At 39.8% G+C, this 22,835-nt stretch overlaps 3 protein-coding genes across 4 annotated transcripts; all 3 read right to left on the reverse strand.

The window, feature by feature from the left end:
* Positions 1-1,444: 1,444 nt before the first annotated feature.
* LOC117258072 (uncharacterized) lies at positions 1,445-10,378 on the reverse strand. Its single transcript, XM_078170395.1, has 6 exons — positions 8,505-10,378; positions 7,502-7,852; positions 4,442-4,540; positions 4,292-4,329; positions 4,093-4,201; positions 1,445-3,864 (listed from the first exon to the last, which is right to left on the reverse strand). Exons 1-6 carry the CDS (start codon positions 8,542-8,544, stop codon positions 3,800-3,802), a joined length of 702 nt encoding a protein of 233 aa, XP_078026521.1. The 5' UTR covers positions 8,545-10,378; the 3' UTR covers positions 1,445-3,799.
* A 166-nt stretch (positions 10,379-10,544) lies between these two features.
* LOC144464124 (uncharacterized) lies at positions 10,545-17,287 on the reverse strand. 2 transcript variants are annotated; one of them, XM_078169775.1, is made up of 7 exons: positions 15,516-17,287; positions 12,862-13,200; positions 12,318-12,485; positions 12,006-12,113; positions 11,887-11,921; positions 11,644-11,796; positions 10,545-11,463 (listed from the first exon to the last, which is right to left on the reverse strand). In XM_078169775.1, the coding sequence occupies exons 1-7, from the start codon at positions 15,553-15,555 to the stop codon at positions 11,275-11,277; spliced, it is 1,032 nt and encodes a 343-aa protein (XP_078025901.1). In that variant the 5' UTR covers positions 15,556-17,287; the 3' UTR covers positions 10,545-11,274. The 2 variants fall into 2 exon arrangements, with proteins under 2 accessions (XP_078025901.1, XP_078025900.1); XM_078169774.1 differs by having other exon boundaries at positions 10,551-11,463; positions 11,887-11,924.
* Positions 17,288-17,612: 325 nt separating this feature from the next.
* On the reverse strand, positions 17,613-22,631 carry LOC144464125 (uncharacterized). Its single transcript, XM_078169777.1, has 7 exons — positions 22,525-22,631; positions 19,871-20,209; positions 19,327-19,494; positions 19,015-19,122; positions 18,896-18,933; positions 18,653-18,805; positions 17,613-18,472 (listed from the first exon to the last, which is right to left on the reverse strand). Exons 1-7 carry the CDS (start codon positions 22,562-22,564, stop codon positions 18,284-18,286), a joined length of 1,035 nt encoding a protein of 344 aa, XP_078025903.1. The 5' UTR covers positions 22,565-22,631; the 3' UTR covers positions 17,613-18,283.
* Between the last annotated feature and the right edge of the window lie 204 nt (positions 22,632-22,835).

Genomic DNA, 22,835 nt, shown 5'->3' on the forward strand with positions numbered 1-22,835 from the left:
TTTTTAACAACATTCTATACTATGACGTTTTTTCATGATTTTGGACAACATGCTTTACTATGACGGTTTTTCATGATTTCAGTCAACATGCTATACTATCATGTTTTTTTATAATTTCGGACGACATGCTATACTGTGACGTTTTTTCATAATTTTTAACAACATCCTATACTATGACGTTTTTTCATAATTTTTAACAACATCCTATACTATGACGTTTTTCAATAATTTCGGATGACATGCTATACTATTACATTTTTTCATTATTTTGGATGACATGCTATACTATTACATTTTTTCATTATTTCGGATGACATGCTATACTATGACGTTTTGTCATGATTTCAGTCAACATGCTATGCTATGACGCTTTTCCACAATTTCGGATGACATGCTTTACTATGACATTTTTTCATGATTTCAGTCAACATGCTATGCTATAACGCTTTTCCATAATTTCGGATGACATGCTATACTATTACATTTTTCCATATTTTCGGTCAACATGCTATACTATGACGTTCTTTCATGATTTCAGTCAACATGCTATACTATGACTTCTTTTTCATGATTTCGGATGACGTGTTTTTTATGACTTTTTTTCATGACTTTTGTCAACATGCTATACTATGACGTTTGTTCATGATTTTCGACGACATGCTATACTATTACATGTTTTCATTATTTTGGTCGACATGCTATACTATGACGTTTTTTCATGACTTCGGATGACATGCTATACTGTTACATTTTTTCATTATTTTGGTCGACATGCTATACTATGACGTTTTTTCATGACTTCGGACGACATGCTATACTGTTACATTTTTTCATTATTTTGGTCGACATGCTATACTATGACGTTTTTTCATTATTTCGGACGACATGCTATACTATGACGTTTTTCCATAATTTTGGACGACATGCTATACTATGACGTTTTTTCATGACTTCGGACGACATGCTATACTGTTACATTTTTTCATTATTTTGGTCGACATGCTATACTATGACGTTTTTTCATTATTTTGGACGACATGCTATACTATGACCTTTTTTCATGATTTCTTCGACATATTACACTATGACTTTTTTTGTAATTTTTTTCGACAAACTGTACTTTGCATTTTTTTCACTATACTATACTATGACTTTTTTAGACATACTATACTTCCATTTTGTTTGCATTCTTTTTTTTTGACATACCATACTATGACTTTTTTTGCATTTTTTCAACATACTATACTGTCTTTTTTAGCCAGTGTTTCGACATACTATACTTTTCCTTGGTTTGCACCTTTTTTGACATACTGTGCTATGGCTTTTTTTCGACATAGTACTACTACGTTTTTGGGAATTTGGGATCCTCTGGTTCAATGACTATCAACTCAGTGGTGTGTCATTTAAGACAAATGAGCACATGCAGGAGGTTCCATATCAACACTTTATTCTAAGACAGTTTGAGCTGGTTTGTCTAAGAACAGAAGAGAATAATAGAGAGTTTTTCACTAGACATCATGATTCCTGATTTGGAATAATTAATAATCCAACAAAGGAAATTCAACTTCAAACAGAACAGCTATAAACCTTCAAAATCAGGAAAAAACTGAAACTTAATGACATAACAAATAAAGGATGCTTCTAAGGTAACTATAAATGCATTTAAATCAAAGAAAACTCACGTCATATACTCAGTTCAAACAATTCAAAGTTAGGATGAGGCTGGTCCACATGCTCCTTTGTTCTTCAGAGAAAAAGGATCGCCACCTGTAAGCTGATGCCACATATAGACTTTGGGCTCTGCCTACTGAGGACGAGGGAGGCAGGTAGGAGCAGGCGGGGATTTTTCCATGCAGGAACATCGAGACACGTAGAGGGGTGCTTGAGGATTTTCCACATACTATACAATTACATCTTTGTGACGTACTAAACTATGACTTTTTTTGTATTACATACTACACTGACATTTATATGACACACTATACTATGACAGTTTTTTTTTTATTACATACTGCACAAAGACATTGTTGAAGGCTGTGACGACCCTCGTCCCATACTCTTTGTGGTTCTCCTTTGTTGTGTTGCAGGAGCTGAGAGGAGGATCTATGGCTGATTGATCCACACCTGGGCCCAGTGTGTTCTCCAGCATTAATTCCTCCCTCCTTGGTCAGTCTCGCCGTCTCTCGGCCTGTCGACAGCTCTGGGTTTCCTTCTTTATTTTCCACACACGCTGCCAGGCACCCACACATGCACTTCATTACTGATTACTGACTGCACACATGTTGTTAAACTTATGTTTTGTAAATGTATGACCATTATTGTCAGCCAGCTTGTTTGTCTCCTGTCCTTGTCATAGTTTTTGAGCCGGGCTGTGACAAGGCAAATTATACTATGGCATTTTTATGAATAGCTTTACTATATTATAGTATGACATTTTTTGTTACACACTGTACGATAACATTTTTATAACATACTACACTAAGACAATTTCATTACATTCTACACTATGACATTTTGCATGGCATGTTATACTTTCTTATTGTTATGCTATGTAATATAATGATTTTTTTTAACATACGCCACTATGACATTTTTCTGTGGCATATGTTACGATGACATTTTTCATGAAATGTTATGCCATAATTTTAACTATGACCATTGTCTATACTCTATTAATTGTTATACCATATGATACAATGACATTTTTACCACATACAATAGTACATTTTTTGGACTGGCTGCCAATGGGATGGTATTTTCTGTAAAGTATTTGAGGCTGCATCGAGTCCACACTGATACAGAAAGCGACACAGAATGTTGAGCTTTGATTTTTGTGTCATACTATTACTGTTTTTTATGACATGTTAAACATGCTGTGGCTTTGTGTATAATTTTCATTATTCATTTATTTATTTTTGTTTCCGTACTTTGTAAAGCAGCCTTGAGTACCTTGAAACACGCTTTATTAATCTAAGTTATTATTATTATTATTATTATTATTATCATTACTATCATTATTATTATTATAGAATGATTATTATATACCTTGTATTATTATACTCTGTTTTTAATTTTTATTTTTTATTTTTTTGATGAATTTTTATGACAGATTACACTATGACACTTATGATTTTTTTTTACTTGCCTTACTTTACCATCACATTTTTCATGCTATAACACATGGCATATATTTTAAATACTATTTTTCATTACATACTGTCATATGATTTTTTAGGGCATGTTTGACATTTTGTAAGTGTTTTTTTCGCATACTGTTTTACGACCCTGATTCCAAAAAAGTTGAGACACCGTGTCAAACATAACTAAAAACAGAATGCAATGACGTGCATATCTTTTTTTGACCTATATTCAATTGAAAACAGTACAGAGACAAAATAATATTCAAACTGATAAACTTTTTTTTTTTTTAAATATCTGATTTTGATGGCTGCAACACATTCCAAAAAAAAAAAAGTTAGGACAGGGGCAACAAAAGACTGGGAAAGTTGTGCAATGCTCAAAAAACATCTCTTTGAAACATTCTATATTCAAACAGGTTAGTTAGTAACATGAAAATGTCATCATTGGGTATAAAGGGGCATCCTCGAAACTAAAGAGTAAATTCATATGCGTCACCACAGGGGGCGCTGTGGAGCGAGGCACCTTCAGAAAAATCCACCTCAGAGTAGGTGAGTTTACTGGAGTCGTCTTCAGTCTGCAAGAAAACTGAAAAGTTCATCACTTACGCTGGTTTTTAAGTTTACTTGAGCATCATTTCATGTCAGCTGTTCACAGGGTTTTATCTCCAAGTCTGTTGGTTAATGACGAACTGAATGTCTGTATTTGTCTCTTCAGGACTTCCTCCTAAAAAAACAGAAGCTCGTTGCGTTAGATTTTCTCACGAACTGACCTGTTTCCTGTTTCTTAAAAAAAGCAGCATGTTACTCAGAAACATAAACCAATGTACAGTTTGTTTAAGACCACATTTCTGAGGACATGTCCACACTCTCTTTCCTCTGCTGTACAATGAAGTCGTCACACAGTCAAGTTATTTTTGCAGGTGAATCCAAAGGTAACGTGGATTTTACTGACCTTGTTCTGAGAACTGGCTGCAGTGGAAAGAGTGAATTGTGGACATTTCTACAGGAGGAGATATGCTCTGTCTGTCCTCCTCTCTGATCTCCTCATACACTCTGTTGGTCTGCAGGAAGAGGAGAGGGGTTTGTATTCATGTCAGCTGGTTTCACAAACACTAATGATGCTGAGATGTTCCACATTTACTCAAACTCACCTCTGTGACGTTAATGTACTCAGGTTCCACAGGAGCTTCTGAAAAACATGCAGACTTGAGGATTAAGTCTGCTGCTAAAGCATCTGTGTTGAATGTGTTTAGATGTCCAGTTGCCTTTGTTATGTGTGTGTGTGTTTCCTGCAGCCTCACCTTTGAGTTCTCTGGCCCTCTTCCTGTAGAATATCACCACAGCTGTGGATAATACGATGAACAGGACGACCAGAGTCAGACGCACGTACAGCACCACACCTGTGGTTGTTTGAGCAGAACAACAAGTTTGTTTTAAATAATGATAAATGAAAGTTCGGTTAAATTAAAGAACACCTTCAGGCTAAGAAATAAATTGCATTAAATGTCAACGTACACACTAGTGGAACAACATCAGCAAAATGAGCCCTGATGTCCAAACTAGCAATAAGATTCTATTTATAGATGCACTCTGCAGCCTGTGCATTCAACCGATTAACAATTATAATAAATATAAAACCACCTTCCTCTGTGTAGCCTCACTACAGTTAACCAGGAAAGAAACCAAACTCAGACACACACAGACGTTCATTGTTGACATTCTGAACTCCTTCCTGTTATCCGGCATCTATCCAACCACTTTCAAAACTGCCTCAGTCATCCCCATTTTGAAAAAGCCTGGTCTTTACCCTACTGACCTCAGCAACTACCGGCCAATCTCCAACCTTCCAACCTGGCTACTGAAAGCATCACAGCACCGAGACCACCCTCATCAAAATCACCAATGACCTCCTCATCGCCGCTGACTCTGGTTTGATCAGTATACTCATCCTCCTCGACCTCTCTGCAGCCTTTGACACCGTCTCCCACCCCATCCTCCTCACCCGCCTGGCAGAATACCTTGGCATCACTGACTTCGCCCTCTCATTCTTCCAGCCCTACCTCTCTGACCGTAAACAATTTGTTACACGTGCTGGTTCCTCCTCCTCCCCCGCCTCCGTCAATCACAGTGTCCCCCAAGGCTCAGTGCTTGGTCCCCTTCTGTTCAACATTTACATGCTCCTCTTAGGCAAAATCATCCGCCGCCATGGTCTCAACTTTCATTCATATGCCGATGACACCCAGCTCTACATCAGTACAAAACCCTCTGCCCATCTGCCTCCTCAGTCTGTCACCATTTGCCTCCTCGAAATAAAATCCTGGTTGACATCTAATCTACTCAAACTCAACAGCAACAAGACAGAGCTCATGGTTGTGGCCCCCAAGGCACTTCTCGGGAAGGTCGGGTATCTAATCCTAACCATTGACAGTGCCGCCATCTTACCATCAGCTGAGATCTGCAACCTGGGAGTGATCCTCGACTCCACCCTCTCATTTCAGACCCACACGCTCACAGGTGTTATAAATATAAATATAACCATTAATTAACCAACTGTCGCACTCGCTACATTGACGCAAACTGACACTATAGCGTTACACCAAGAAGATGGATATTTTCCCCAAAATTACATTTGAATTAAATTATGAGTGGTCGTCAGGAGAGGACGAGGAAAAGGAAAGCCAGGACTCTTCTGTGCAGACCTCCAGGTGTGTTTGAATCCGGCTGTGCCAACATCCAGGTTTGCCGTTTCATCAGCCAAACTGGACGAAGTTACACAGCTGCAGATCAATGTAAATACAAAGTAGCTTGTGAGTTCCTGGCGTGTGCGCTGTGTTGCCTGGCAACAGACTGGGGGAACTGTTTTTTTCGCGGAGCTACATAACATACTTAAATAATTTATTTCATCACCTTTTGTTAACATTTCCTTACTCAGCATTGCTGTTTAAGCTGTTGTTGAACTGTTGTATAAAAGCAATATCACATTCCAGGTTGTGACGTTGTACTGTATATCGTCACGGCTGTAATTGTCTTCTATGACCGAATCACAGCCGTGACAATATACAGTACAACATCACTCCCTCTCGTGTGATATTGCTTAAATATAGTCACTCTAGTGTTTACTTTTTTTTCCATTTTCCTTGCTTCTGTTTTTCCTCTTCTTCTTCTGTTTTGAATATTATTCTCGCTCGACTTCCTGATGGATCCTTGCGCCTCGTGGGGCGGGTACAGCTGACCATTCAGCCAGTCGTGCTCATTATTCAGAGACAAACGTCACCCGTAGCTCATGCTAAACAAAGTGCAATTGGCTGGAAACGTCACATGGGAACAGATGCCTTCAGGGCTCACAAAAAAACAGCATACTGGTTACAACCACACATTCATGAAATGGTCAAATTATCGTACATTTGGCCTTTTTTGGGATTATTGATCGTACATCGTACAGAGGGCCAAATTATCGTACAAATACGATAATTATCATACACCTGGCAACGCTGACCCCCACCCTCATCCATCTCCACTGGCTCCCGGTCAAGTCCCGCATGATCTACAAAATCCTCCTCCTCACCTACAAGTCCCTCCATGCCCTCGCCCCACAGTACATAACGGACCTCCTCCACCCCTACACTCCGTCCAGATCTTTGCGCTCCTCTGACTCCGGCCTACTCTCCATCCCTCACTCCCGCCTCCGAACTTTTGGTGACCGGGCCTTCAGCGTCGTTGTCCCCACCCTCTGGAGATCTCTCCCACCTGTAATCCTCAACGCCCCTTCACTGGACATTTTCAAATCCACCCTCAAAACTCATCTGTTCACCATGGCTTTTAAATTCAATAATCCCTGCTGGTGTTGTGTGTTGCTGTTGAGGCTGCTTGGTGCCTTCAGAGGAGGCTGATGAAGATGGAGTTTAAACTCTGTGATGTCGTCAGTGTGGAGGTCGATGGTACAAATGCTGTAACAGGTGGAAGAATCCAGTTTGGGTCTGAAGAGGTTGGAGCTGTGAAACATGAAAACACAACAAATCAATCAGATACTGATCGTACAGATACAAAGAGATCTGTGGAAACATTTCATTGATACAACACAAATTCTCTGTGAATCTATCCGTGTATTTCTGATCATACAGGTGAATGCAGAAAGTGATCAATGTGTTTGGTGCAACAATATTTAAATCAGCTGTGGTGTGTGACAGTCTGAGTTTATCAGATAGTTTATAGATGAACTCTTGGTTTTTAAAGGAGCATTTATCAGAGTTCACAGTGATGAAAATATGCAGCTCTGAATATAATTGTTAACCTAAACATGTTTGATTATTTGAAACATCAGCAGCTGTCAGTTCATTTCATGACTCCCAGTAGAAACTCACCATCTTTAACTCTGATCTCAAACTCTGAGTATGATGGTATGAAGAAGACAGATCTGAGCAAACCACAGCTGTATCGTCCTGAGTCAGACTCAGTCAGATTTGTGATGTTCACATTCAGAGTTGTATACGATGCTGGATAAAATCCTTCTTCATATTTGATGCTGTATCGACCTCTCTGAGCTGTGGTCTCATCTGTGTCAATGAGAATGTCTCCATCTTTACATTCTTCCTTACAGAAGAGCCTTCTTCTTCCAGACAACTTGAAGTTACACACAACTGTGATGTTTCCTCCTTCAGTTCCTGTAAGGATGGAGTTTTGTGCATTGATGAGATCAGTGTCCCACAGTGCTGCTGAAAAGATGAACAATCAATAGTTATTATCTTTACTTTACATAAGATGTTGCAGTCTGATGTGTTTCACAGTTACACAGATCATTCACAGATCTACAGAGTCACACCAAGATAAACTGTCCAGTTCAACCAGTCTGTGACTGAGGCCTAACAATTTAATACAACACAAATTTGATTTAGAGTCTTTCAACAAAGATTTCCAGCAACAGAATCATCGTTGTGACTCTGATTTGATGTTTCACAAAGAAAAAATAAACAACTCTGTGAATGTAAAGTGCATCAGTTAGATCAAGACAAAATGCAAGGTCAGCTTTATTAATAATAATGATAATAATAATATGTTGACTGCAGGACTTTTACTTGTAACAGAGTATTTCTACACTGCAGTATTTCTACTTTTACTTGAGTACAAGCTCTACGTTCTTCTTTCACCACTCAGTGACTCTGAACAAACTCTGATCACCAAGTTTAACCACAGAAACCAACCACATGTTGGTGGACTGATACAAGACGTGATGAAACAGAGTCACTCATGAGAAACTGTTTCCCATCTGCTGCAAAGTTTAACTGACCGACTGTAAATGAATAAATAAAATAAAAGAAGACATAATGAGCAGAGAGAATGATAGAAATAAAAAGTGAATGTACTCACAGAGGAAGAAGAAGCAGATCAAAGTCTGACAGACGTTCATGTTTGAGGCTCTTATGGTTTTACGCTGCCTCTCTTTCTTCTCTTTCTTCTCTTTCTTCTTCACTGGCAAACCAGGAACTTGTCACTTCTCTAAATGATGGAGTCCCTCCTCCAAACACATCACACACTCAACTCTTCTCTCCTCCCTTCTACATTACATTTTTACCATCCTATATGGAACACACTACCTATAGTGGCATATACAAGTTTGGGCACCTCTGGTCAAAATTTAGTTTACTGTGAGTGGTTAAGTAAGTAGAAGATGACCTGATCTCCAAAAGGCAAAAAGTTAAAGATGGAACATGATTTTAAACATTTCAAGCAAGATTAGTGTTTTACTTTGTTTGTACAATTTTAGAGTGAAATAAACAACATTTCTTCAACATTTTAACCAAGATTAAGTTTTAATTTAAATCTTTTACGGTTTCAAAATAACAAAAAAGCAAAAGGGTCTGAAGCCAAAGTTTGGGCACCCTGCATGGTCAGTGCTCAGTAGCGCCCCCTTTGGCAAGTATCACATCTTCTAAACACTGTGTGTATCCAGCTCAGAGTCTTTCAGTTCTTGTTTGGAGGATTTTCACCCATTCTTCCTGCAAAAGGCTTCTAGCTCTGTGAGACTCTTGGGCCGTCTTCATGCTCTGATCTCTGAGGTCTATCCACAGATGTTTAATGATGTTTAGGTCGGGGGACTGTGAGGGCCATGGCCAAACCTTCAGCTTGCTCCTCTTGAGGTTGTCCATTGTGGATTTGGAGGTGTGTTTAGGATCATTGTCCTGTTGTAGAAGCCATCCTCTCTTCATCTTCAGCTTTTTTACAGATGCTGTGATGTTTGCTTCCAGAATGAATCCATTCCTCCCTCTACCTGTGAAATGTTCCCTGTGCCACTGGCTGCAACACAAGCCCAAAGCATCATCCATCCTCCCCCGTGTTTAACAGTTTGTTCTCCAAACATACCTTTGCTCATTGCGTCCTGAAGTTCTATTTTAACTTCATCAGTCCACAGGACTTGTTTCCAAAAAGCATCAGGCTTGTTTCAATGTTCCTTTGCAAACTTCTGACACTGAATTTTGTGGTGAGGACACAGGAAAGGTTTTCTTCTGATGAAGGTCATATTTGTACAGGTGTGGCTGCACAGTAGAACAGTGCACCACCACTCCAGAGTCTGATGAATCTTCCTGCAGGTCTTTTGCAGTCAAACTGGTGTTTTGATTTGCCTTTCTAACAATCCTACGAGCAGCTCTCTCTGAAAGTTTTCTTGACCTCCACAGTTCCTGTTAACTGACATTTCTTAATGACATTACGAACTGAGGGAACAGCTCCCTGAAAACACTTTGCCGTCTTCTTATAGTCTTCTTCTGCTTTGTGGGCATCAGTTCTTTTAGTTTTCAGAGTGCTAGGCAGCTGTTCAGAGGAGCCCATGGCTGCTGATTGTTGGGACAAGGTTTCAGGAGTCAGAACTGAAATTTACATCACCTGGCCTTTCCTAACGATGACTGTGAACAAGCCAGAGCCCTAAAAAGGTTAATTACATTTTCTTGTAGCGACTGCGCTGCCACCTCAGTGTTTACATTATCAGCATTAACATGAGGAGGCGCTGTCGAGTCAGCTGAAGATCTCGCTGGAAAAACTGACCTCAAGATTCGTGACTTTCCTCGACTCATCTTCAGCTGCAACAAGTCTGTTATAAACTGTTTATTCTTAACGGCATCTCTTATCTTATTTTAATGTTTTGATTTTATTTAAATATTTAAATGTAGTTGATTTCTTTATTTATGACTGAATATAATCTGCACTGTAAAAAGCAGCTCAGGGTCCTGAAGTAAAATGTTTTGTTGCAGGATACAAACTCAGATTTATTGATTCAGTTAAACTTTCTGAATTACAAAGATTATTTTAATGAGTTGTGCTGACACAACATTAATGGTAAATACTGCCAGAAAACTGCCAGTGTTCAATTCAAGTTATGTTTATTATATATAAAACTATGTTAATTATTATTGACACTTTGGTATCAAAAGATCAGGAATGTAAAATTTTACAGGCCATTGTTCTCATGATAATGAGATTCACCACCTCAACACATCAACTACAGTTTGAAAATACAGAATAAATACAGTTTATAACTGCAGTAACTACATATAGACACTTATACAGATGCAATACAAACACGTTCTCATCCCAAGTCGTCACATATCAGTGCTTTGTCAGTGGCCTTTCACGTCTACACATTACACTCTAGGTATCCTCCTGCGCCTGCTGTTGATGTTTTGAAACATCACTACCAACACCAGGACGTCAACAAAAGCACGTGGTTAGGTTAAGAAGAAAACATCATGGTGCGTCTCTACATTCATACGGGAAGTGAACACTGGGCTCCTGGATGAAAGTCCAGGGTTTGTTGGACGCAGCCACCACCTCTCCTCCACGCCCTATAGGGACTTTACTGCTCCTTATATTACATCATTACTAGCAGCATTTAAACCCGACGCCGTCAAGCTGCGTATCGTACCATCGCATCAGACGCCATCCAGCCAACTGGCGGCGTGTTATACCACCATGAAAGGTGGCTGTTGACATCAAGTGTCTGACGCTGAAATCACACACAAAGCAGCTGTATTTGACGACTTCAGAATGAGAACGGGCTGAAATAATAAAAACAGATTTTTGTGTAAATGTTACTCATTCACACCACCAGAGAGTAAATGTGGTGTGGACGGCGTTGAAGCTGCTGCTAACTTGAAGTAACCGTAGAGTACAGAGGAGGTGAAGCGTTTTCAGAGTGGCTGCTGTCTGAGCTCACATCTACCAGAGGAACAGAATAAACAACCTTATCCGTATCACCACAGGGGGCGCTGTGGAGCGACGCACCTTCAGGAAAATCCACCTCAGAGTAGGTGAGTTTACTGGAGTCGTCTTCAGTCTGCAAGAAAACAGAAAAGTTCATCACTTACGCTGGTTTTTGAGTTTATTCACCTGCTTTGTCACATGAGCATCATTTCAGCGTGTGTGCTGCTTCATATCAGCATAACATGTAAAGGGCAAGTTATTTTAGTGGATGTAGCCTAAAGGTGTTTCCTACACCTAAAACCTTTTTACTTACGTTCCTCTGAGGAGTGGCTGCAGTGACAAGGCTGTCTTCGTCTGAGGTTTCGACTCTGTTTGGTTTGACGTAAGAGTAAACTGTGGACATTTCTACAGGACGAGCTCTGCTCTTTCTGTCCTCCTCGCTGATCTCCGCACACACTCTGTTGGTCTGCAGGAAGAGGAGAGGGGTTTGTATTCATGTCAGCTGGTTTCACAAACACTAATGATGCTGAGAAGTCCCAAAATTACTCAGACTCACCTCTGTGACATCAGCATACTCAGTTTCCACAGGAGCTGCTGTAAAACATGCAGTTCAGAGGATTAAGTCCACTGCTAAAACATGTGGATCAGTCACAGAGACACAGACAGTGGCCTCACCTTTGGGTTTACTGGCCCTCTTCCTGCAGAACATCATCAAAGCTGCTGATGATATGATCAACATGATGAGCAGAGTCAGACCCACAAACAACAGCGGACCTTTGGCAGCTGGAGCAGAAGAACAAGTTTGTTTTACACTTCCTGTTTCATTATAAAAATATCTGGGAGCGTAACTGTCAAGCTAATGGTACCATCAACTAAATATTTAAATCATTAACTGAATACATTTACACACACAAGAAAACGCAGTCATGTATTTGCATAAACACAGTATATGGACACACATACAATTAAACAACAAACTAAATGTACCTGAACCTGCAGCTGGTGTTGTGTGTTGCTGTTGAGGCTGCTTGGTGCCTTCAGAGGAGGCCGATGAAGATGTGGAGCTTAAACTCTGTGATGTCGTCAGTGTGGAGGTCGATGGTACAAATGCTGTAACAGGTGGAAGAATCCAGTTTGGGTCTGAAGAGGTTGGAGCTGTGAAACATGAAAACACAACAAATCAATCAGATACTGATCGTACAGATACAAAGAGATCTGTGGAAACATTTCATTGATACAACACAAATTCTCTGTGAATCTATCCGTGTATTTCTGATCATACAGGTGAATGCAGAAAGTGATCAATGTGTTTGGTGCAACAATATTTAAATCAGCTGTGGTGTGTGACAGTCTGAGTTTATCAGATAGTGTATAGATGAACTCTTGGTTTTTAAAGGAGCATTTATCAGAGTTCACAGTGATGAAAATATGCAGCTCTGAATATAATTGTTAACCTAAACACGTTTGATTATTTGAAACATCAGCAGCTGTCAGTGAAGAGTTCATTTCATGACTCCCAGTAGAAACTCACCATCTTTAACGCTGATCTCAAACTGGAAATCTGAAGAGAAGCTTCTGGCCAAATGACATCTGTATCGTCCTGAGTCAGACTTAGTCAGATTTCTGATGCTCACATACAGAAGTGTTTCAGATACTGGAAAAGTTCCTTCTTTATATTCAATGCTGTATCGGCCGCTCTGAGCTGTGGTCTCTTCTGTGTCAATGAGAATGCCTCCATCTTTACATTCTTCCTTACAGAAGAGCCTCCTTCCTCCAGAGAATCTGAAGGAGCACGGAACTAAGATGTTTGTTCTTTCAGTTTCTGTGCGCTTGAGGATTTCTGCATTGATGAGACCAGTGTCCTGAAGTGCTGTGAGAAGATGAAGAATCAATAGTTACCATCTGTACTTCCTGTAAGATGTTGTAGTCTGATTTGTTTCACATTTGCAAAGATTATTCATTGATCCACAGAGTCATACTGGGAGCTGCCCAGGTCAACCAGTGCATGAGAATCTTACACTATGTCTCTGATTTGATGTTCAACAGTGAAAACAAACTCTGTGAATTTAAACTGTACAAATTAAGTAGTTGAGTCAATAATAATTAAACCCATGTGAACATTACTGTGTTCAGACAGAACACAAGGTCGATTTTAGAGATGGCAGGATTATATACAAAGTCAGTTAAAATGAAAAGTAAAAAATGTTTCAACTTGAGCAAAAACAAGATATATTTACTAGAGATGTCCCGATCACATTTTTTTTGCATCTGATCCGATACGAGTCCTTTATTTTGAAACCGAGTCCAATCCGATACTTTGCAAAGCATTAAGAAAGAAAAAAAAAGAATGCATCCAAGTTGTCCCATAAGGTTTGTTTTTTGTATTTAAATAGTATCCAAAAAGCTTATCGGTGGTTCAGCAGCACAAAATGTAAACAAATTCAATATCTTCTTCTTGTATTCAACAAACAAAATAGGCCTATATCTTTTGTAGCGGTCTGACACATGAAACAAATATTTTTATTTTACTCAATCAAACCCCACAAAGAAACCATAAAACCCATAAAGCAGGTCCCTTAACACCAAAATTACATGTTTTTTTCTGGTTTCTGTAGAACAAAAGAATTATACTCAATTTTTAAAAAATACAAATACAACAGTAATCAGTTTCAAGAAAGTATATATTTTTTCCACCAAAGAAAAGAAATGTTCCGTTCAGTCAGTTCAATCCAGTTCAAACAAAAAACTCCACTCCGGGATTTCTAAATAACACACAGTTCACAGTTCACAGTTCAATTCAGTTCAATCCACACAGTTCGCTAAACAAAAAAAAAAAAAACAAAAAAAAAACTCCACCCCAGGTTTTCCCGCAAACAAGGAGGTAAAGAAAATCCACTGTTGGCTCTGACTCAGTTCAGTTTCAAAACAATAAATCAACCCGGCCCGAAGGTTCCAAATGAGGAATAATGAAATGGAAAGTAACCCCCGGCTTTTGCCAACTCACAGGACCGTGTGCCGTAATGCTCCGGCGTTGTTTCGGGCGTGGATGCTCCGTAGGATCCCTTAATATCATGGCGGAATCTCTGAGGTGAGGCCGGTGACCGGATTGATGATATTCAACAGGGAAGCGCACCTATTTCGCGGACTTTGAGCGGTGTAAAGTGCCGTGGTAGGCCGAATGCACAGAGGACTTCTGGCTCATTTCTCACTCGCCGACGCCATACTGCCAGGAGCTCCATAATGTCGGGGCCGGTCTACCTGGGCTCAGCTGGTCGAGCCATACCACTGGCAATAGCAGGGTGTGTCTAGAGGTGAGCAAGCCATCAGCTGACTGTCTTATAAAAAAAATACATTTATAAAATATAGGCTACAGGATCGCCACACTTTATACATTGGAAAGCGGAGGCAACAATGAACAACATAGATGAAAAACCTGGCCATTTTTGTTGTTTTGATTCCTCTGATCTTTTATTACGGATTACGATTTTGTAAAAGTAATGTAATCAGCGCCGATACTTAGTACTTACAGACTTCAGCTTTAAGATGCTGTCAGATAATTTAGCTGTGACCTGCAGGCTTCTCTTTTTTATTTCAGCTCAGTCTAGTCCTATTACACACAGGTTCCTTATTCTGTGACAAGTTTATTAAAACAGAAGTATTGGGTTGGGTTACAAGTTTGTTACAAAGGCCAAATTAAACACCCAGAAATATGCAGAAAACAAAAAGAGCATCTGTCAGTATCCAGCAGCCCTCCTTCTGTCCCCTGGAGGAAATCCACAAGCTACTGCAACAATAATGTGATGAGCATCAATCATTGTAATACTGTAACATAGATTATTCTCAGATGATATCAGTTTTAGTACTTTGTAAAAAGTTGACTGCAGGACTTTTACTTGTAACAGAGTATTTCTACACTGCAGTATTTCTACTTTTACTTGAGTACAAGCTCTAAGTTCTTCTTTCACCACTCAGTGACTCTGAACAAACTCTGATCACCAAGTTTAACCACAGAAACCAACCACATGTTGGTGGACTGATACAAGACGTGATGAAACAGAGTCACTCATGAGAAACTGTTTCCCATCTGCTGCAAAGTTTAACTGACCGACTGTAAATGAATAAATAAAATAAAAGAAGACATAATGAGCAGAGAGAATGATAGAAATAAAAAGTGAATGTACTCACAGAGGAAGAAGAAGCAGATCAAAGTCTGACAGACGTTCATGTTTGAGGCTCTTATGGTTTTACGCTGCCTCTCTTTCTTCTCTTTCTTCTCTTTCTTCTTCACTGGCAAACCAGGAACTTGTCACTTCTCTAAATGATGGAGTCCCTCCTCCAAACACATCACACACTCAACTCTTCTCTCCTCCCTTCTACATTACATTTTTACCATCCTATATGGAACACACTACCTATAGTGGCATATACAAGTTTGGGCACCTCTGGTCAAAATTTAGTTTACTGTGAGTGGTTAAGTAAGTAGAAGATGACCTGATCTCCAAAAGGCAAAAAGTTAAAGATGGAACATGATTTTAAACATTTCAAGCAAGATTAGTGTTTTACTTTGTTTGTACAATTTTAGAGTGAAAAAAACAATATTTCTTCAACATTTTAACCAAGATTAAGTTTTAATTTAAATCTTTTACGGTTTCAAAATAACAAAAAATCAAAAGGGTTTGAAGCAAAAGTTTGGGCACCCTGCATGGTCAGTGCTCAGTAGCGCCCCCTTTGGCAAGTATCACATCTTCTAAACACTGTGTGTATCCAGCTCAGAGTCTTTCAGTTCTTGTTTGGAGGATTTTCACCCATTCTTCCTGCAAAAGGCTTCTAGCTCTGTGAGACTCTTGGGCCGTCTTCATGCTCTGATCTCTGAGGTCTATCCACAGATGTTTAATGATGTTTAGGTCGGGGGACTGTGAGGGCCATGGCCAAACCTTCAGCTTGCTCCTCTTGAGGTTGTCCATTGTGGATTTGGAGTTGTGTTCAGGATCATTGTCCTGTTGTAGAAGCCATCCTCTCTTCATCTTCAGCTTTTTTACAGATGCTGTGATGTTTGCTTCCAGAATGAATCCATTCCTCCATCTACCTGTGAAATGTTCCCTGTGCCACTGGCTGCAACACAAGCCCAAAGCATCATCCATCCTCCCCCGTGTTTAACAGTTTGTTCTCCAAACATACCTTTGCTCATTGCGTCCTGAAGTTCTATTTTAACTTCATCAATCCACAGGACTTGTTTCCAAAAAGCATCAGGCTTGTTTCGATGTTCCTTTGCAAACTTCTGACGCTGAATTTTGTGGTGAGGACACAGGAAAGGTTTTCTTCTGATGAAGGTCATATTTGTACAGGTGTGGCTGCACAGTAGAACAGTGCACCACCACTCCAGAGTCTGATGAATCTTCCTGCAGGTCTTTTGCAGTCAAACTGGTGTTTTGATTTGCCTTTCTAACAATCCTACGAGCAGCTCTCTCTGAAAGTTTTCTTGACCTCCACAGTTCCTGTTAACTGACATTTCTTAATGACATTACGAACTGAGGGAACAGCTCCCTGAAAACACTTTGCCGTCTTCTTATAGTCTTCTCCTGCTTTGTGGGCATCAATTCTTTTAGTTTTCAGAGTGCTAGGCAGCTGTTTAGAGGAGCCCATGGCTGCTGATTGTTGGGACAAGGTTTCAGGAGTCAGAACTGAAATTTACATCATCTGGCCTTTCCTAATGATGACTGTGAACAAGCCAGAGCCCTAAAAAGGTTAATTACATTTTCTTGTAGCGACTGCGCTGCCACCTCAGTGTTTACATTATCAGCATTAACATGAGGGGGCGCTGTCGAGTCAGCTGAAGATCTCGCTGGAAAAACTGACCTCAGAATTGTGACTTTCCTCGACTCATCTTCAGCTGCAACAAGTCTGTTATAAACTGTTTATTCTTAATGGCATCTCTTATCTTATTTTAATGTTTTGATTTTATTTAAATATTTAAATGTAGTTGATTTCTTTATTTATGACTGAATATAATCTGCACTGTAAAAAGCAGCTCAGGGTCCTGAAGTAAAATGTTTTGTTGGAGGATACAAACTCAGATTTATTGATTCGTTAAACTTTCTGAATTACAAAGATTATTTTAATGAGTTGTGCTGACACAACATTAATGGTAAATACTGCCAGAAAACTGCCAGTGTTCAATTCAAGTTATGTTTATTATATATAAAAATATGATAATTATTATTGACACTTTGGTATCAAAAGATCAGGAATGTAAAATTTTACAGGCCGTTGTTCTCATGATAACGAGATTCACCACCTCAACACATCAACTACAGTTTGAAAATACAGAATAAATACAGTATATAACTGCAGTAACTACATATAGACACTTATACAGATGCAATACAAACACGTTCTCATCCCAAGTCGTCACATATCAGTGCTTTGTCAGTGGCCTTTCACGTCTACACATTACACTCTAGGTATCCTCCTGCGCCTGCTGTTGATGTTTTGAAACATCACTACCAACACCAGGACGTCAACAAAAGCACGTGGTTAGGTTAAGAAGAAAACATCATGGTGCGTCTCTACATTCATACGGGAAGTGAACACTGGGCTCCTGGATGAAAGTCCAGGGTTTGTTGGACGCAGCCACCACCTCTCCTCCACGCCCTATAGGGACTTTACTGCTCCTTATATTACATCATTACTAGCAGCATTTAAACCCGACGCCGTCAAGCTGCGTATCGTACCATCGCATCAGACGCCATCCAGCCAACTGGCGGCGTGTTATACCACCATGAAAGGTGGCTGTTGACATCAAGTGTCTGACGCTGAAATCACACACAAAGCAGCTGTATTTGACGACTTCAGAATGAGAACGGGCTGAAATAATAAAAACAGATTTTTGTGTAAATGTTACTCATTCACACCACCAGAGAGTAAATGTGGTGTGGACGGCGTTGAAGCTGCTGCTAACTTGAAGTAACCGTAGAGTACAGAGGAGGTGAAGCGTTTTCAGAGTGGCTGCTGTCTGAGCTCACATCTACCAGAGGAACAGAATAAACAACCTTATCCGTATCACCACAGGGGGCGCTGTGGAGCGACGCACCTTCAGGAAAATCCACCTCAGAGTAGGTGAGTTTACTGGAGTCGTCTTCAGTCTGCAAGAAAACAGAAAAGTTCATCACTTACGCTGGTTTTTGAGTTTATTCACCTGCTTTGTCACATGAGCATCATTTCAGCGTGTGTGCTGCTTCATATCAGCATAACATGTAAAGGGCAAGTTATTTTAGTGGATGTAGCCTAAAGGTGTTTCCTACACCTAAAACCTTTTTACTTACGTTCCTCTGAGGAGTGGCTGCAGTGACAAGGCTGTCTTCGTCTGAGGTTTCGACTCTGTTTGGTTTGACGTAAGAGTAAACTGTGGACATTTCTACAGGACGAGCTCTGCTCTTTCTGTCCTCCTCGCTGATCTCCGCACACACTCTGTTGGTCTGCAGGAAGAGGAGAGGGGTTTGTATTCATGTCAGCTGGTTTCACAAACACTAATGATGCTGAGAAGTCCCAAAATTACTCAGACTCACCTCTGTGACATCAGCATACTCAGTTTCCACAGGAGCTGCTGTAAAACATGCAGTTCAGAGGATTAAGTCCACTGCTAAAACATGTGGATCAGTCACAGAGACACAGACAGTGGCCTCACCTTTGGGTTTACTGGCCCTCTTCCTGCAGAACATCATCAAAGCTGCTGATGATATGATCAACATGATGAGCAGAGTCAGACCCACAAACAACAGCGGACCTTTGGCAGCTGGAGCAGAAGAACAAGTTTGTTTTACACTTCCTGTTTCATTATAAAAATATCTGGGAGCGTAACTGTCAAGCTAATGGTACCATCAACTAAATATTTAAATCATTAACTGAATACATTTACACACACAAGAAAACGCAGTCATGTATTTGCATAAACACAGTATATGGACACACATACAATTAAACAACAAACTAAATGTACCTGAACCTGCAGCTGGTGTTGTGTGTTGCTGTTGAGGCTGCTTGGTGCCTTCAGAGGAGGCCGATGAAGATGTGGAGCTTAAACTCTGTGATGTCGTCAGTGTGGAGGTCGATGGTACAAATGCTGTAACAGGTGGAAGAATCCAGTTTGGGTCTGAAGAGGTTGGAGCTGTGAAACATGAAAACACAACAAATCAATCAGATACTGATCGTACAGATACAAAGAGATCTGTGGAAACATTTCATTGATACAACACAAATTCTCTGTGAATCTATCCGTGTATTTCTGATCATACAGGTGAATGCAGAAAGTGATCAATGTGTTTGGTGCAACAATATTTAAATCAGCTGTGGTGTGTGACAGTCTGAGTTTATCAGATAGTGTATAGATGAACTCTTGGTTTTTAAAGGAGCATTTATCAGAGTTCACAGTGATGAAAATATGCAGCTCTGAATATAATTGTTAACCTAAACATGTTTGATTATTTGAAACATCAGCAGCTGTCAGTGAAGAGTTCATTTCATGACTCCCAGTAGAAACTCACCATCTTTAACGCTGATCTCAAACTGGAAATCTGAAGAGAAGCTTCTGGCCAAATGACATCTGTATCGTCCTGAGTCAGACTTAGTCAGATTTCTGATGCTCACATACAGAAGTGTTTCAGATACTGGAAAAGTTCCTTCTTTATATTCAATGCTGTATCGGCCGCTCTGAGCTGTGGTCTCATCTGTGTCAATGAGAATGCCTCCATCTTTACATTCTTCCTTACAGAAGAGCCTCCTTCCTCCAGAGAATCTGAAGGAGCACGGAACTAAGATGTTTGTTCTTTCAGTTTCTGTGCGCTTGAGGATTTCTGCATTGATGAGACCAGTGTCCTGAAGTGCTGTGAGAAGATGAAGAATCAATAGTTACCATCTGTACTTCCTGTAAGATGTTGTAGTCTGATTTGTTTCACATTTGCAAAGATTATTCATTGATCCACAGAGTCATACTGGGAGCTGCCCAGGTCAACCAGTGCATGAGAATCTTACACTATGTCTCTGATTTGATGTTCAACAGTGAAAACAAACTCTGTGAATTTAAACTGTACAAATTAAGTAGTTGAGTCAATAATAATTAAACCCATGTGAACATTACTGTGTTCAGACAGAACACAAGGTCGATTTTAGAGATGGCAGGATTATATACAAAGTCAGTTAAAATGAAAAGTAAAAAATGTTTCAACTTGAGCAAAAACAAGATATATTTACTAGAGATGTCCCGATCACATTTTTTTTGCATCTGATCCGATACGAGTCCTTTATTTTGAAACCGAGTCCAATCCGATACTTTGCAAAGCATTAAGAAAGAAAAAAAAAGAATGCATCCAAGTTGTCCCATAAGGTTTGTTTTTTGTATTTAAATAGTATCCAAAAAGCTTATCGGTGGTTCAGCAGCACAAAATGTAAACAAATTCAATATCTTCTTCTTGTATTCAACAAACAAAATAGGCCTATATCTTTTGTAGCGGTCTGACACATGAAACAAATATTTTTATTTTACTCAATCAAACCCCACAAAGAAACCATAAAACCCATAAAGCAGGTCCCTTAACACCAAAATTACATGTTTTTTTCTGGTTTCTGTAGAACAAAAGAATTATACTCAATTTTTAAAAAATACAAATACAACAGTAATCAGTTTCAAGAAAGTATATATTTTTTCCACCAAAGAAAAGAAATGTTCCGTTCAGTCAGTTCAATCCAGTTCAAACAAAAAACTCCACTCCGGGATTTCTAAATAACACACAGTTCACAGTTCACAGTTCAATTCAGTTCAATCCACACAGTTCGCTAAACAAAAAAAAAAAAAACAAAAAAAAAACTCCACCCCAGGTTTTCCCGCAAACAAGGAGGTAAAGAAAATCCACTGTTGGCTCTGACTCAGTTCAGTTTCAAAACAATAAATCAACCCGGCCCGAAGGTTCCAAATGAGGAATAATGAAATGGAAAGTAACCCCCGGCTTTTGCCAACTCACAGGACCGTGTGCCGTAATGCTCCGGCGTTGTTTCGGGCGTGGATGCTCCGTAGGATCCCTTAATATCATGGCGGAATCTCTGAGGTGAGGCCGGTGACCGGATTGATGATATTCAACAGGGAAGCGCACCTATTTCGCGGACTTTGAGCGGTGTAAAGTGCCGTGGTAGGCCGAATGCACAGAGGACTTCTGGCTCATTTCTCACTCGCCGACGCCATACTGCCAGGAGCTCCATAATGTCGGGGCCGGTCTACCTGGGCTCAGCTGGTCGAGCCATACCACTGGCAATAGCAGGGTGTGTCTAGAGGTGAGCAAGCCATCAGCTGACTGTCTTATAAAAAAAATACATTTATAAAATATAGGCTACAGGATCGCCACACTTTATACATTGGAAAGCGGAGGCAACAATGAACAACATAGATGAAAAACCTGGCCATTTTTGTTGTTTTGATTCCTCTGATCTTTTATTACGGATTACGATTTTGTAAAAGTAATGTAATCAGCGCCGATACTTAGTACTTACAGACTTCAGCTTTAAGATGCTGTCAGATAATTTAGCTGTGACCTGCAGGCTTCTCTTTTTTATTTCAGCTCAGTCTAGTCCTATTACACACAGGTTCCTTATTCTGTGACAAGTTTATTAAAACAGAAGTATTGGGTTGGGTTACAAGTTTGTTACAAAGGCCAAATTAAACACCCAGAAATATGCAGAAAACAAAAAGAGCATCTGTCAGTATCCAGCAGCCCTCCTTCTGTCCCCTGGAGGAAATCCACAAGCTACTGCAACAATAATGTGATGAGCATCAATCATTGTAATACTGTAACATAGATTATTCTCAGATGATATCAGTTTTAGTACTTTGTAAAAAGTTGACTGCAGGACTTTTACTTGTAACAGAGTATTTCTACACTGCAGTATTTCTACTTTTACTTGAGTACAAGCTCTACGTTCTTCTTTCACCACTCAGTGACTCTGAACAAACTCTGATCACCAAGTTTAACCACAGAAACCAACCACATGTTGGTGGACTGATACAAGACGTGATGAAACAGAGTCACTCATGAGAAACTGTTTCCCATCTGCTGCAAAGTTTAACTGACCGACTGTAAATGAATAAATAAAATAAAAGAAGACATAATGAGCAGAGAGAATGATAGAAATAAAAAGTGAATGTACTCACAGAGGAAGAAGAAGCAGATCAAAGTCTGACAGACGTTCATGTTTGAGGCTCTTATGGTTTTACGCTGCCTCTCTTTCTTCTCTTTCTTCTCTTTCTTCTTCACTGGCAAACCAGGAACTTGTCACTTCTCTAAATGATGGAGTCCCTCCTCCAAACACATCACACACTCAATTCTTCTCTCCTCCCTTCTACATTACATTTTTACCATCCTATATGGAACACACTACCTATAGTGGCATATACAAGTTTGGGCACCTCTGGTCAAAATTTAGTTTACTGTGAGTGGTTAAGTAAGTAGAAGATGACCTGAT

The sequence above is a fragment of the Epinephelus lanceolatus genome, chromosome 8, assembly GCF_041903045.1.
Source record: "Epinephelus lanceolatus isolate andai-2023 chromosome 8, ASM4190304v1, whole genome shotgun sequence".
Lineage (NCBI taxonomy): Eukaryota > Metazoa > Chordata > Actinopteri > Perciformes > Serranidae > Epinephelus > Epinephelus lanceolatus.

Coding starts and splice junctions, on each gene's coding strand:
- LOC117258072 (XM_078170395.1), bottom strand. CDS start 8,544: ATGAACGTCTGTCAGACTTTGATCTGCTTCTTCTTCCTCT. Junction 4,330..4,441: donor GAGGGCCAGAGAACTCAAAG/GTGAGGCTGCAG, acceptor CATGTTTTTCAG/AAGCTCCTGTGGAACCTGAG. Junction 3,865..4,092: donor CAGCCAGTTCTCAGAACAAG/GTCAGTAAAATC, acceptor CTGTTTTTTTAG/GAGGAAGTCCTGAAGAGACA.
- LOC144464124 (XM_078169774.1), bottom strand. CDS start 15,555: ATGAACGTCTGTCAGACTTTGATCTGCTTCTTCTTCCTCT. Junction 13,201..15,515: donor GATCTGCTTCTTCTTCCTCT/GTGAGTACATTC, acceptor ATCTTCTCACAG/CACTTCAGGACACTGGTCTC. Junction 11,797..11,886: donor AGTATGCTGATGTCACAGAG/GTGAGTCTGAGT, acceptor CTCTTCCTGCAG/ACCAACAGAGTGTGTGCGGA.
- LOC144464125 (XM_078169777.1), bottom strand. CDS start 22,564: ATGAACGTCTGTCAGACTTTGATCTGCTTCTTCTTCCTCT. Junction 20,210..22,524: donor GATCTGCTTCTTCTTCCTCT/GTGAGTACATTC, acceptor ATCTTCTCACAG/CACTTCAGGACACTGGTCTC. Junction 18,473..18,652: donor CAGCCACTCCTCAGAGGAAC/GTAAGTAAAAAG, acceptor GTTTTCTTGCAG/ACTGAAGACGACTCCAGTAA.